We start from the raw sequence: 16,600 nt of genomic DNA, 5'->3' as shown, positions 1-16,600 counted from the left end.
GCAATAGTATTTAGGTTATATATATTAACTGGAAAGTAAAATTGCATTTCAGACCATATAACTTTTGAAATTTGTGACCTGTGCATGACTATTTGAATTTCTGTACTCTATTCAACTCCTAGCATTGCATAATAGTGGGAAAAATTGAGCCTCATAAGGAGTGTAAGTTCAACATAGTTTTATGTAAACTCTGATTTATTAGGGGAACAGAATTTTTATAGGATGTTTTCATCATTTATGGCTTACTATACATAATTATGTAAATTTCAAAGGTGTTTTAGATTTTGATGATAATAATAAAGGGGGGTTACATGGTTATCAGTTATCTATGTTCCAATTTATTTATATAAGCAAAATTGACATCAGTTCTGGTCTGTACAATTAAAAATCTTGAGAAAGTAGATAAAAAGTGAACACTTCTTGATTTCTGTAGCAATTTTTGATTCACTCAAAACTGTTCCTATTTCTTTATACTTAGAAAGAATCACACACTTAATGTGCACAGAATACATACACTCCTGCCTTTCATGAATTATTTTCAGTATCCAGTACTATCCAAATATTTTTCATCATGGAAATTCTTTGGAAAAGTCGGTCCTTTTCTAGTTGATCCTAATTTCCTATTTGCCTCTGGAGGCTTTGGAAATGAGGGCAGGCATTTTACCATGACCTGCCTGCAGTCTATTTATTTTACTAAGTTAACAAACTTTGCAGATGTCATTTGTGTGCCTGCTGTCCTGGGTAAATGGGGAACAGACAGACTGGGATGGGAGTCCACATGGGTGGGTTTCTTTAGTTATTTTCACTGGAGATAATCTTTCTAATGGGGAGTCCATTCCTTCCGGTTTGTTCCCAAGGTCTTTAAAAGCTATGTAGGTCTTAATATTGGAGCCCAGAGACATGCCTGTCTTTTTAGGGGAATCCCAAGTTGTTTGTAATTAGCCTGCATGGAGTCCAGGCTACCTTTGGCTAGAGGAGTCCTTTTGGATCTGTTTGTGCCACACACTCAGGTTGGACTCAAGGAGGCAGAAACTGCCTGCAGGTTTGAGGTATGATGAGATGGAAAGCACACAGTCTTTGCACTCCAAGTTGGAGTCACCTAGGTGCTGTCATCTAGGACAAATTGTATAATCTCAGGGGGCTTCAGTTTCTTCATATGTAAAATGGGGATTATATTTCTTTTCTGAAGGGTGTTGTGGTCATCAGAGATAATATATAAATAAAGTATTTGCCACAATACTTCAGATAATAGTCACTTGATAAATTACTGCTATTATTAATAAAAATGCATTTATTTATCACAGTTTTTTATCACAAGGGCAAATGCCTAGTTTTAGCAGCATGCTGTGGTTGTTGCAGCACTTTAGCTGGAAACTGCCCTTTTGCGTTATAGATTAGATTATTCCAAACCAACATTCTTGTGTTAGACTGGATTTGCCAATAAAAGTATTTGTCGTTGCAAGTATCTTCAGCTACATGCACCAATCTATTTCCTCCTTAAATATAAATATATATTTATTTTCCTATATATTATATATATTCATTCTCTCTTAAATATATACATAATAGTTACTGTATGCTTATATGGTTCTTATATGGACAAAGGATGTATATCGTAAGTTTTTTAAAAAAAACTCTTCTAAGGAAAAATAAATGGCATAACTGGAGCTATGATCATTGTTTCGTTCCCCAAATATTTATTTTGTACCTTTTAAGTCTAGGTACCATGCTAGGTACCAGAGATATACATTATACCTACCCTCAGGGGGCTTAGATTTTAGAATAAGTGCAGGATATATTTAACTACTAAATATTTTTTTCCATTTTGGAAACACAATTAAAGTAATGCATTTAAATGGTTAAGGTATAGGCTTAGTACAAGTAATTTACAACAATAGTTTCCTGATAGCAAATTTCCAATGGTAGACTTTACTAAAAATCAATATGTTCCTGATTTGGATATCATTAACCTTAAGTAATATCAGGTAAAGCAGTTTGCAGGCTGTGGCTTTATATCTTGTCAAACATTTGTGAAATCACAGGACCAATTGAGCTCTACGTCTGTAAAAACGTGCTGCAAGCTGATGCCTTACTAATTTTAAAAATAAAAGAATATTTCCCTTGAGGCAAAGGAGTAGATTATTTTCTATCATCTTTATATCTGAGGAAAATCAATGGAAGGCAAGGTATACACAATGTAGAAAGCTGCATCCTAAGTAGAACTACACTTTAAAATGTCACCTATTTACTTTTATATAAACATACGAACATTATCCAATTAATCACATGTGGTAAATATAACCTAATGACTATAGAAGGTATTGTCTACATGCTTTTATAGCACATACGTACTCGCTTAACATGAATGATACTCTTTTTTATCCCCCAGCAGACTGCATGTTCAGTTTTTGAAATGCCTGCTCAAAAGTACTTTTATTTAATGAAAACCCTTTAGATGTGTTTATAAAAGCTGATTGTAGAAAGATGAAAGGTATTATTGATTCGTTCCTTTTTCAGGTATACTAGAGTGCATGGAATTCTTCTTCCTCACAACTTCCAGCTAACTCCTGTGGGTCCTTCTCAACCCAGCTCAAGGTTCCTCTCTAGAAAGTCTTCTCTGACTACTTCATTTTGGGTTAAACGCCTCTAGTTTCTGATTCTCAAACACCCCAGGTGCTTGCTGTACTGTGATCATTGTTGATTCACTTGAGGGCAGGGATTCTGCTAACTTGTGCTCACCCTTGTGTTCCCACATAAGTACATACCATGGGAGTGGGAATATAGAGTCAAAACTGCCTTTAAGGAGCTCACAGCCTAGTAGGTGATACAGACATTAATCAAAAAATCATATAGTGATCTCTCAACAAACACGTGTCGGATGAATGGCTTAGGGAGTGTATATGGTATGTCAGGAGCTATGCTAGATGAATGGCCTTTTATTTCTGCGGGTCTTTATAGTTTATAAAGTGCTTTCATCTGTGATCAGCCAGGGTCAAAAGACTAATCAGGCTCCCTCAGCCAGTTTGCTCATATCTTCACTTTCTCCTCTCTAAAAAATGGAATGTAGTTCCAAAGGTACCTTTCTTCTAAGGATACCTTCTAAAATATCTGTCTTCCTCTGCTACTCAATTTGCTTTTTCTAATTCCCGACCGTCTCTGTTCTGATTATAACTTACAAAGCCCTGGACTTGCAGTAAGTTACTAGGTACCTGTCCTTGGGAAGTCATTTAAACTTTCAAGCTGGTGAGAATGTCGCAAGTGCTTTGCAAATTTAAAGTGCTATAGGAACATAAAGCCTGATTAGTTTGAATATAAACATGATAATCAGTATCAGTTGTGTATTAGATGGTTTGGTTGTATCAGGGACACACTCTGATACCTGGGAATCCTCAAGAACATGTCATTACACATATTCTGAGACAAGGTTAGGAAGTATTGAATTAAATTAATTATCATGATGATGTAATAAAGGAGGAGGTGAATAGATGTGACACTTTTTTAACCTTTTCATATTACTGAATCATAAGATGGTTACCTAATGGAATGCACCCGAGCATGGGTTTGATTTGTGTTGTTTAACTTAAAAATTATCTGAAGTTTATTATACCAGTAAGATAACAATTCCGAGGAAATTACTTTTTAACTATAAATAATTTTTAGGCCCCTTTTTTTCTTTTCTTCTCTGAACACACACCTGATTTGCTATGAATTTTAAATTTTTAAGATCTTTAGAAACAGTGCTCTCATTTTGGTAAAATAATGGCATGTCGGTTTCTGAGACAACCACCTCTTTGGCAATCAAGAGGATACTGAGGTTACAACCTGAATAATTACTGAAAGGTAGAAGAGTTTTACGTGTCCACATTTTTTTTCAAATTGTTTAATGTAGAAAACACTTTTTATGAAAAAGAGAAGAGGGTGGGAGGTGTGGGGAGTGGTTCTACTGGTATCTTAGAGAGGCGATCTCAGTGTATGGGCCCCTAGATATTTCTTCTCGTTGTCATCCATGGCTCAGTTGACTATGTGTTTTCTTCCTAGTGAGGAGGCATTGATCTTCCATTTTTATTGGTCAGGCAGTTACTCCATTCTGTCACTCACTTTCTCTCTCTCTTACTCTCCCTCACCCTGCTCTTCTTCTTTCTGTCTCTTTCAAGTCTCTCTGCCTAGGTGTCTAAGAGGATGAAAAAAAAGTATTTTATTATCCAGAGTGATGCTTGTCAAGTGCCTCAAAGACATTCTTTGCAGCAGTTTCGCTGACAGAACGGAAGGGATTTGGAGGAAGGGGGAGGGTTAATCATTTGCTGTTAAAATCCGCAGAAGAGAACACAGAGCTCTGCCCACGTAATAAGTGCCTGCAGGCAGCTAGTGAGGAGGGAAAAGTTTGGGGAAGAACTCATTTTTTTTTTGGCTCTCAGATTGTGGAACTTTTGTAAACACTTTGAATTCTCCTCCCACCTCAGTTTTATAATATACTTATTTGTTTAAATATTCAAGTTGTGTATTTGCATATGTCAGAGAAGGCACCAATAGGTACACAAATAAAAGAGGAAATCTAGTGTTGTCTAAGTTAAACCTCCAAATCTTTTTTTTTTTTTTTAATGTACCTGGCCGGATTTTCCTTTTCCAGCTGTTAGTCATTTGTAAGAAGCTGCCCTGTAATTGCAAGTGAGTTGAGATGTGATGTATGCAGCACCGCATGCACCTTAGCTTTTCAGTCATATCTTCGAGTCATTTAGACTGCTGGGAATCATGCTCATAATAAATAGCTTTTTATTACCCAAAGCCGCTGTTCTGGCGGCGGAACGACAGCCTTTTGATAGATGGGCCGGGTAGTTTTTTGTGTTGTGCTTACTCAGAGTTGTTAGTAGGGAAGACGAAGGCAGCGAAGGGGGACTTTGGCAAAAGCGATCTTATGGGTATACTGAAGCAGCAGATCAGAATTCAGAAACAAGAAGGAGAGCTGAAATGTGATCCTCTGGTGCTTGGTGTAACACTCATCTCTACTGTAGAACTGTGCGAGGCACTCCGGCAGTCTTGTTCGGATCAAGGAATCCGCGAAAGGACCATGCAGCCACGGAGCCCCGCAAGCCACCGGGAAGTTTTGCCGGAGCTGATTTCTAGGGGATTTTCCGGTGCCTAGGAGAATCCTGCTTGCCTTGAGCTCTATGGAGGAGGGCTCGAGTTTCCTATGAGGGCCCCCCTTGGAAAAGCCGTCTGTGCAGAATCCAGGCTCTGCTTCTCTGTGTGCTCTTTACCAAAAGGCTTTTCTCACCTTTGCCGATTTGCTGGTGTGATTTCCATGCACTGTGTCCTGTGTAGGGATCCAGGATGGATTGCCTGTGCATTGTCACCACAAAGGTAGGATAGGAAACAGGACTGTTGTTGTGTGTAGCATTTTTCTATTATTATTCTGATTCTGTAATTAAACAGCTCTGGTAGGTGCTGCCAGTTCGTGAGATAAAATGATCAGTATAATTTACTTTGCTGGGCATTTTGTTCGCAAGGAGGGTCTGAGGGTCCTGTCTTTATTTGATTTGAACTTCTTAAAGTGATATTGTTTGTTTATGCAAATGAAAGGAGAATTTGCCTGTGTTTCTTATGGCAGAATTTGCTTTTGCATCTATTTATAGCTCAGTATTAAAATATCTATAGTAGTAGTGTAGATTTCACATCACTTTAACATAACATATCAGGGTATTCTTTCTGAGTGTGATAATTAGCTTTTCATTTAAAAACCATGTCTTCTGTGCTTAAAGAGGCCAATCAGCTTTACTGTGGCTTGACATATTGTTTCTGATTGGAGAATTCTGATACTCTGCATTTTAGTGATTTTTTTTAAAGGGAAAAAATCTTTAGGCCCAACTTGAAACAAACCAGCAAACAAACACAAACAACATTTAATGTTGAATTGATTCTACTTTGATTATAAGCAAATGAAGTATTTGTATTATTGGCAATGGAAATAAAAGTAGGACTGGAATAAAATCAGTAGGCAATCCTTTTATGGGTTTACAGAAAACAGCTAAAATTTTCAAGTGCATTTTATTTTATTCTATCATCAGTTCTAAATAATGTACTTAAATTTCATTAACATTGGTTATCTGAATATAAATTACTACTATTTTTTAGAAAAATGAATTAAAACACGTTTATTCCTTAGCTCCCTTTTCACTTTGCATGTAAACATAACATGAGTTAATCTGAACTATATCTTTTAGTATCTTACATTGATTGGACATCCATTAAACAAGACAAAATCAATAGTTTGGTACATGAGATTCACTAAGTATAGATTTCCCACTGTGATCTCTTTTCATCACTAAAGACAAAATTATTTAATCTTGAATCCACCAACCAAGTTCCCCATAGTATGACCTTAAATGTCTTACTTTTACAGACTATATTTCAGAAAATCTTTATGGATATCTTCCTATAGGGCCTTGTATCAGCTGACAGCTTCAGCTGATGTTAATGGATTTAAAGCCTAAAAACTTCAGCTGGGTTAGTTGAGCAGGCCTCAAAGTTAGATAAGTACCTTATCTTATTTTAAAAATTGCCAAGCATCTCATATAGTTTTCCCAGTTGTCAATAAAAATAAGCTAAAATGAATTAAAAAAAAAGCTAAGTGGGAAATTATATTTCCTTATGTAATCTGGGAAACAGTCTCTTAAACATGATTTACTTTTCCTGAGGTGTTACACTCAGTGTTACTGTTCTTGAGAGAATACTGTCAAACCTGACCTACATGTATTTCCTAATTATTTCAAAATCATAATAATTGAAGATACTATAAAACATAATTAGTACTTTAAAGTAAGTTATAAAATGTTAATAGATCTCAAAATTGGAAGTCTGTTACACTGAACAAGTTAAATCACCACTGAAATCTAAGTTTCCTCAATTTGGAAAATATAATTTAAAAAACATGTCATGTGCTGTATATCCACTTACCAAAATGTTAACGACCACATGTACAAGGTAAAAAAATATTTTTATTCTGCTTTAAATGCTATATCAGAGATAAATTTCATTATTCCAGTATTTTGATTTATCATGCAAATTGTACAATTCAACAGGACAAATACCCATGTGAGATTTCACGAATTTTCTAATTTAATTATATTCATAACTATTTCTCAGGTGGCATATATAACATCTTTATAGGATAAACGTACTTACAACAAAGTTACACTGTGATGTTTAAATGGTAAATAATACATAAGTGATTTAAAAGCTACATCTAGGTGAAGAGACTTCCTGGAGGACTTTAGAATGCAAATCCTGTTCACCTCACCAACCACCATTGATACTCTTTTTTTTCCCCAAGTGGCCATGTACTTGGGACGCCCTTGTTCCACTTTCCTGGGACTCTTTGACAGGAAACTTGCTAACAACGTGGAAATTTTTATTCAGTCTCAGTTCAGCCCCCATCTCTTTTTCCTCCAGCAATGAGTCCACCTTTTAGCAGCTCTGGCTGAGATGCTGTCTTCAAGTTTTGCTTTGTAGAGGCTCTCTGTGAGACTGGAACTGTTCACTAACTACTCTGATCTCTCCTAGGCATATCTCAATTATCACAGCTGACCACCACTCCCATCAAAGTTTTCAGTGACAGGAAACATAAATACTTTCATTGGTTCTCTTCTTTCCTTCCTGTCTTGGCCTGAAAGGCACTTACTGCCAAGAGGATCCTCCTATGATCTCTCTGCCCAATCCATTCTCTCATTCCTTTCTGTTTCACACACTGCAGAAATAGATTCCTCTTCATATCTTTGGTCCATATTTTTAGGAATAATGTTAGAAGATTAACGAGAGGAGAGATTATGACAAATTGAGACAAAGCACTGCATAATGGCAATATAAAAGTTTCTGTTAGACATCTTGGAGAAGTGTTTTTATTTTTATTTTTTCTGTATGTAAAAGGATGGAAATGATTGTGGCATATTTTATAGTACTCTAACTAACCCTCTTGATAAATTAATCTACTTTAGATCTCACCTGTAAGACTCAGATTGCTTAAGGGCTCCAGTCTGATCAGACTGATTTGCCAGAACTCCTCTGATTTGGGGTAAAATCTTGTAGGCCAGGAAATCATCAGAGCAACCAAAAATAGAAGTTTCATGCCACATGGATCCCAAGATCTTTTCAGATGTTAAGATAACTCACTTTTATAAGAAAATCGAGTCATCTCTTTTATTTGAATGTTTCTGTCCACTTTCAGTTTCAGCTCTTTTGCCACAAATGTCACTACTGACAAAAGAGAAGTGACATCACTTAGTGTGAAAAGCAGGACTCCAAAGCAAGAGTTGGATTTAAATTGTTCTGATACTTACTAGCTTTAAGATTTGGATAAAGTTTTTTGACTTCCATGAGCCTCGATTTCCTCATCTGTGAAAAAGACATGGTATTACCTGTGAGGAAATGATATTGTGGTAAAGTGTAGAAAGTATAATTCCTGGCATATGGAAAGAATTAAATATAGGTAATTTATTGACCAACTCACAGTTTAATGTTTAATCTGTCCATCTGTTTGGGTGTGGTCAGTGAGGAAAATGAGGTCATCCCAGTAATATGATTAAACACAATTTAGTAACTAATATAACATGCTTTATAGACTGGATATTTCTTAAATATGTTTTGAAAATTAAGATATAATAATCTCAATAATTCTGGTCACTAACATACAAGGAAAATAATGTTAGACTGTTAAGCCAGAAACATGCTGTTAGATGATTGGCCAATAAGACAACAGTTCTGGAAAGCAGGCAGGATATTCTGCACTAAATTAAATAAAATGCCAGCAGTCGGTAGAATTTTTCTTTTGCTGTGTAGGAATTCTCAAGTATCATCTGTAATAGCATATGGGATTTGATACAAGAATAGAAGAAAGGTGGAATTGTGGAAAATCAAAGTAAATCTGTACTTTTGTAACTTTGGGTACCTCGAGGCAGCTGGGCATCAGTGCCCTTGCCTGTAAAACAAGTGCATTTTATTGCATTTCTGAGGTCCTTCCTTTTCTATCTCTAATCTAATATTCTAAAGTATATTAGCTCTGAAAATAAGATTATTCACAGACACTAAGTATCCTGAAAAATTATAGTGAGTGAATCATAAACTGGTATCATTTCAGATATCCATTAACCAGACTTACAGGCTTTTTTTTTTAAAGTTTTAAGAAATCTACAAAGACAATTGCAATATGCAATGTTAAATTACTTCTGAAATTTTTTTAATGAAGACATGATAGTACTATTCATTTTTAATGTGTGTAACAGGTTGATGTGCATAGTCAAATTCAAACAGCAGAATGAAAAGTGGACCAGGCAGCATAAAAGAAGCTTTTACTGAAGTTGTTAATACTACATCTGTTCTGTAAATAAAATACCACTTTTTGCAGTCATCAACCCACCATGTTTTACAAGAATTAAAGTCACTTAGAATTTCTAAAAGGAAATAAAAACTGTTGCTGGGCATTTATAAGATACTTTTATTAATGCTACTAAGTATCATTTTATTTATTATAACCTTAATAGAAAAAAAGGACATATTTTACCCTTATAAATGGATTCATCATAGAAGTATTTACAACTATTGCTTTTGGGGGGTGGAGGGTGGCACTAAAATAATTTTTATTTTCTTCCAGAGCTTTATGTAGAGAAAATGAAACAAATCACCAAGGCAACAAATGGTTTACCTGAGTGGCCCTGTCTTTGTAGACAGGGCTATTTATTCATGCAGGTGTATAGTTGCATCTGCTCTCATGGTAGAAGCTGCACATTCATTTATTTTATTCATTTAACAAGTATTTATTGAATGCCTAATGTGTGCCTGACATATTGCAAAGGAAGGGGACATAATGAACAGTCTGTTCTCATGGAATTTTTACTCTAATGGGGAAAACAGCAGATTATGGATATAACAGGGATGTGTGATGGGGGTGGATATTGGGTGCTATGAAGAGAGCACAGCATACCTAAAGAATCTGGTGCTCTTGGTTTTAGGGTAGGCAGGGGTTCCATAGCAGGAAAGAGTTTTCTAAGGAAGTGACAATTAGACTGATATGCAGAATGGAGGGCACAATGAGGAGGGAGAAGTTTTTTCAGCAAAGTCCCGGGTGGGGGGGGGGAGAGGGAGAGAAAGATGAGCGAAAGGCATATTCAAGGAAAGGGAGGTCAGTGTGGCTGAGATATAAGGTGCCCAAGGTGAATACTAAGATACAAAGGATGCAGAGATAAGTAGGGTCATAAATATAAAGAAGTTAAGTTATTTTCTTAAAGGAAGTAGGATTTTCCTTCTATTTTTAACACAGTTCCAAGCCTCAGTTTACCCTGACTTCTCACCCATTTCATTTCCCTGATTTGAGCGCTCTCCTATTTTCTGCCACTTCCTCCTTTTGTTTATCCTTAGGCGTGTTCAGTGAAAATAGTGGTTTTACCTTTCACTAGCTGGATGGCCTTCTCTGAACTGTAGTTTTCTCTTCATAAAGTGGTACCTATCTCATGGGGTTGTTTTCATGACTCAATGAGACAAGAACTATAAAATGCTTGGCATATTATCTTATAGTGGGTAGGTATACTGTGTTCTGTTAGATCCACAGCCTCTTCATCTTCTTGTCTTTTCTTGGTGCTCTCCTCATATCCATCCTGCCAGTCACACTGGTTTGGGTGCCTGTCATCTCAACCACATGTCTGTAAGGTGGCAGGTCCCCTAAACAGAGAACGAAACAGAGGGCTTTAATGGACCAGGGAAAATCTACTGGGTGGCAGAAAGAGGAGGAAATACTAGTGGGAAAATTTTAATAAAGTCTGGCCTTTGTATGTAGAAAAGTAGGGAAAAAGAGCCAGTGTGAAGAGATTTCATGACACATTAGTAACCTGGGACTAACCATTTTAATTGCATAAAACACTTCAGCATATTAATTCCATTAATATAATAGCTTCCATTTCCTATATTAAGTAATCCATACAGCGGCCAGAATGATTGATCTAATACACAAGTCTAGTGGCATGACGCTCAAGTGGAAGCCCTGCAGTAGCACCCTGTTGAACTCAAGATGAGTGATTGTCGAAATTTTTACCTTAGTGTGCAAGTCTCCTTTGATCTAGCACCTGAATTCCTCTCCTGCCTCATCTTCCATCACTCTGCCTTATATTTTATACTACAAGAATGTCAGAAATGCATGGACCAGACCACTTCTTATGTCTGTGCTACCTTCCCTGTCCTTCGTTAAACTAATTGGCACATTGGCCCTGCTGGCTCCCCTCTGTTCTTTGAAAATGTCAGCCATGTTTCTGCTTTTGAGGCTTCCACTTACTACTCCTCTGTCTGGATGGCACCATCCACCTGATTAAATCCTACTTATCTTCCAGGTCTGACTGTACATGCTACAACCTTTCTGAAAATCTCCGGTTGGATTTTATACTCTTGGTATACACTCTCATATTGTCCCCTATTTCTTTTTATCATAATTCATAATTATACACTGATTTGTGGGATTATTTTCTGAGTGTCTCTCTCTTGCCTAGACAGAAGCTTCATGAGGGAAGAGACTATGCCTACTTTACTCATTTTTGTATATGTAATGTCTGGGACATATTCTGACACATTGAAAGAACTTAAAGGATTTCATTAACTCATTTACTCCTCAGATCAACTCAATGAAGTAAAATTCTCCACATCTTGAAAATGAGGCCTATTCACACAACTAAGTAGTCTCATAGTGGGGATTCAAACCCAGGTCTTTGTAACTAATGTCCGTGCTCCTATCCACTGTCACTGTCTCCTGGTCGAGTCACTTCAAGGTTATTACTTAGTTAAAATGTACTTTTGATACTATATTTTGAATTTTGTTCCTTTGGAACCTAAACATCTAATTAAATAAAGATAATGCACCCACAGAAAGCTTAATTTAAAATTACTCAGAATTAGTTGTAGATTTGTAGTTTTTTGATCCCATATCTGTAGCCTATAAAAGTAAACTTTTACAAATGAAAAAAAATTTTAGTGTATGAATCATATCAGTCATCTGTTAATACATCTGTAGTAAACAGTCTTTCCTGCCAAACCTGATTACCAGGATGTTATTCACAACATTATTCTTTGTTGGCACTGTGAGTAAAAGCTACATGTTCTGTGAAGAGCTGTGAGTCTGAGAGAATTATCCTTTGTAAGACTTTCAGGTAAATCTTATTTTATAAGACAAATGTGGGTTTGCAAAGGATACAAGTACAAAACAAATAATAAACACATTCATTGTGCTCAGAATTTTAAAAAGCCACATAACTATCTTTATAAAGTACAGAAGAATTCATAACTTTCTTTTATTGTTTACCCATTATTTAATCCGAATATTTGTACATAAGATTTTCTTAAAGCCGATTACCCTGCCTGAGAGACCTGTCTCATTGCATGTATGTATGTTTCACCAAAGGCAATTTGGAAATGTGTATTGGACCAAGGTTCAGAAAATAGAGTTATAGACCCAGGTTTGCCATTTATTGTATTACTTTTAGTCAATTCAATTTACTCTCCCTGAGTTTTATTTTCTAAGTCTGAAATGGGTATAACAATACTGACTTGTAAGTACCTCCTTCACAGGGTTATTAAACAGACTCAAATGAGTTTATGTATTTGAAAAGTATAAAATACTGTATACATGGAAAGGATGACTAAATTATTGAAAGGGGACATCTTAGAGGAAACTGGGATCTTTTATTACCATTAGCATTAATGTGTGATGGAAAAAAATGATCACTGTACCCATATATGTGTTAGAACTAATTTTATGTTGCAGTGACCCAGGCAAATTGTCCTGACATGTCTGAGGTCCCTCAGAGAACTGAGTATTGGGCATTTGGACAGCAGTTGGCATCTACCACTGAATTTCGCTTCGAGTGGCTGCATAGCATAGTGTTTGAAAGCATAGCCTCTGGCGTCAGACAGATTCTTGCAGGAGTCCTAGCTCTGCCAGTTATTAGTTCTGTTATCTAGGCCAAATTACTTAATCAACTTAAACCTCAGTTTCTTTATTTGTAAAGTGAGATAATAGCACTTCAAAGGGCTGTTGTGAGGATTAAATACAATATTCATTGCTTCTGCAGATATTTACCGAGTACATACTATGTGCCAGGCAGTATTGTAAGCAGTAGAGATAAAACAGTGAATAGATCAGACAAGGTCCCTGCCCTCATAGAACTTACATTGTAGAGTGAAGAGACTGCCCATTAATAGGCACGCAGATAATAAACATAACTTCAGCTGGCAGTAACTGCTAATATTTAAAAAGCTGAGAAATGAAACATAGAAAGATGGATAAGTATAAAAAGACACAGGGGCTACTTTAGGTAGGGTGGAAGAGATGTCCTCTCTGGAAAATGCCCTGGGAACTTGAAAGGACCAGCTTTGTGAAGATCTTGGGGAAGAACATTCCAGACAGAAAGAACAGCTGGTACAAATAAACACACAGGGCTTAGTGTAGCGCTGTACATAATGTACCGTCGCTAAGTAGCTGTGAATGTTTCTGTTCTCTCCCTCATCTTCCTCTTTAATTTTCTCTTTTTTAGGGAACCTGACATTTAAAGATAAATTTCATAGTAGGATCATTAACTCAATTAGTCAGTTACCACCGTAGTGGAAAACTGCTGATGTGTTGTCATGGTGATTGGGATTTCCCCTGGCTTTAGCAAATGTTTTCCAGGTTTATAGGTATTGGTGTCACCAAATATTTTAACCTTTTCTTCTAATATGCATTCAAAATTAGTACTAGAAATGAAATTCTATGAAAATACTCATCCCGCAAATACCTCAATTCTAATATTCCTACACACATATTCATTTCTTTGTATCTAAATAATTCAGTTCTTAAACTAAACTTTCAGGAGACAACTAGTTTTGTAAAAAAAATAGTTTGACAGTAAATGAATAAATTCTTAGAATTTAGAATTCTATTTACCCATTAAGTAAACTTAAGTCAGAAGATCCAGGAAAACATCCATCCTCTGGAGCCCTCTGAGCATAAATCATTCTCCTCCTCTGTTCTCTGCTCATTGCATAGTTTACTCTCTCCCTTGTTATAGTTAGATAAATGGGAGTTTTTCTATCCTACTACAATGCCATTCCCCAGTTGTTATGGTTAGACAAATGGGAATTGATCTTGGTTTTTATTTTTCCCTAAATCCCTATCTTTCCCAATTCCCATTCATTCTTCTGACCTTTCCTATCCTCCCACCCCTATGTATTTTCCATGCTGTTAACTGGAACCTCCCTTAAAAAATATACATACACATATACGTGTGTATATATGTGTATATACACACACATATATATGTGTATACTTTGTATGTTGCAATTCTGGTTAACACCCCTCATGAGTCCCCTAATTCCCCATTGTTTAGAGTGTAGTGTGTTGCCCAGTTGCAGTGGTATCATTTCGGAGCTTGTTAGAAATGCAGAATCTTGAGCCTCATGCTAGAACCTGAATTTTAGCAAGATGCTGAGATGATTTGTATCCTTATTTGTTTTTGCACACTATGATGTAAGAAACACTGGCCTGCAGAAATAAGTTTGCATAGTTTAACCTCACATATGTTGCCCTCTATTTTCTCGCCCTTGTCCAACTTTTTGTCTCAAATCCCATCACCCTTCATGCCTTAGCTTGAACTATAGTCAATTATATTTGGTTCCCCAAACAATCTAAATTCTATTCTCCTGTTTCTGTGTACCTGCTTTTCTTTATGGATAGAATGCCTTTCAATTCTCTAGCCTGATGCTTACTTAATAAGCTTCTTTTTTAACCTTTAAAATTCAGATAAGATATAGATTCCTCTGTAAATATCTTCCTTGATACTGCCCTACTGAACTAACCTAGCTCCTCTCCGTGTCTTCAGAACAATGTATCTGTGTAATAACCATCTTGTAGTTGTGCAATTACTTTTTACACATGCCTATCTCTTGCTAGAATATGAACTCTTTGAAGACGGTGGGGAAGTTCTTAGTCATATTTATCATCAGCTACCTAGTATGGTGCTGACAGGTATATCATAAATGCTGATTGATTCTTTCCTTTAACAGACATCTGGTAGTTATTGCATTATTGAATAGTGAACGAGTGGATGAAATCCTTCCTGCAAACTCACACACAACACACACTTAGGCATATAAACACGCATGACATGCACTTCACAAGAAATATTTGTAAAATATATCTTTGTATTCTGATGAGTAGACTATTCAGTTGACAGACAGGCAACTAGTGAACTTCTCTCTGAATGATTGCTGGGACTGAAATGATAGTTTAAATGTCATTTTAGTGTAAGAGAAATGGACTACAGGAGATGTAAGTGTTCACACACTCTAAGATCACATCTGTAGTAAACCACCTTATAACAATCATCATTTAAACTTCTAAAATTCAAGTATAAAAATACTTACAAGTCAATAGCACATTTTTATTAAACAAAAGCTCTAACAACCAGATAAGTTTTTCAGTTTGATAAAGGAATGACAACTCGTGTCTGTTTAACTTCTCAGAGATTTTATACAGATTTATGTTTAACTTGGTTTTGGTGAAAATTATTTGAGTTTATAATATGTATATGTTTACCATAAATATATTCTAAAGGTATAGTAATTTTTTACTATATAGTAAATTTTTAATATAAAAATATTAAAATTTACTGAAAGTTAAAAATAGAAAATTTAAAAATGACTTTATTGTCCTAAATTATTAGGTCATGAAATAATTGAAGAGATAATGAAGGTTTTTCTTCTTTTTTTTTTTCCAAAGCAGGATGCATTATATTACACTCAGCTCACAGGACACAAACTTGTCTAGGAAGGGAATGGGAGTTCACAGCAATTTTGCCTCTTTTGAAAAATATATTGCTTTGCATTTTAGAGAACACAGTGTATCAGTACTATTGAATGGTTTTACCCCAAGTAACCTCCAAAAATAACTTACAAAACTATAATAATGATTAATGATTATTACTCAGAATTTGTCCAACGAACTACAAATAAAACTGGTACTATTGCAAAAGGAGCCCCGAGTAGGTGTTTTGCTATTATTCTGTGGTTAAGATCTGAGTTAGAATTTTTAGTTGCTTTCAAATATTTCCTTAAAATTATTCTGAGAACCTTAGACAAAAATGCCTCAGAATAATCAAATATACCACTTTCTCAAGTAGCAATATAGTCTACAATAGAGATTCTCCCTGAAGGCCACTTACACATAATTCTAAAAGAGAATATCCAGAAGTCAAATTTTAAGATACGAATCATACCAGTTATTATCCACATCAGCAGAAACTGTGCTGTTCCATAAAACGCTGTTCAAAAAGTGTTAATAAAAGAAAAACTTTCCTATGTTTCATGATTTTACAAAGAGGTATATAATTTACCATGCTGTATTTATGATATCCCACAATAAAATAAATTTCTTATTTTCAAATATGGTTCTAATTAGAAAATGTGAGGAGGAGTTCTAGGTAATTTACTGATAAAAAGCATTTGAAAATCATTTGCTAAAGACACCATAAATAAAAACATATTTTTAGCAAAAAGAAAAGAATTATTCCTCTCTGGTCTTTGTTATGACTCTCCTAGG

The 16,600-nt window shown here is 35.7% G+C and overlaps 1 protein-coding gene across 10 annotated transcripts in view; it reads left to right on the top strand.

Moving 5' to 3' along the window:
• The window catches only part of DLG2 (discs large MAGUK scaffold protein 2), a 1,731,178-nt gene that overhangs the window by 335,516 nt on the left and 1,379,062 nt on the right, over window positions 1–16,600 (top strand). For 2 of the 10 annotated variants that reach the window (XM_074372762.1, XM_010973425.3), the window contains exon 1: window positions 4,926–5,358. The exons of the other annotated variants lie outside the window; for them this stretch is intronic. In XM_074372762.1, the coding sequence (XP_074228863.1) occupies window positions 5,329–5,358 (30 nt within the window). In that variant the 5' untranslated portion in view covers window positions 4,926–5,328. Of the gene's footprint in view, window positions 1–4,925; window positions 5,359–16,600 lie in introns of those variants that run through there. 10 annotated transcript variants of the gene reach the window in all.

This window comes from Camelus bactrianus, chromosome 10 (genome assembly GCF_048773025.1).
Source record: "Camelus bactrianus isolate YW-2024 breed Bactrian camel chromosome 10, ASM4877302v1, whole genome shotgun sequence".
Lineage (NCBI taxonomy): Eukaryota > Metazoa > Chordata > Mammalia > Artiodactyla > Camelidae > Camelus > Camelus bactrianus.
The sequence above is the reverse complement of the archived record's forward strand: the minus strand, read 5'-3'. Positions and strand labels throughout refer to the sequence as shown.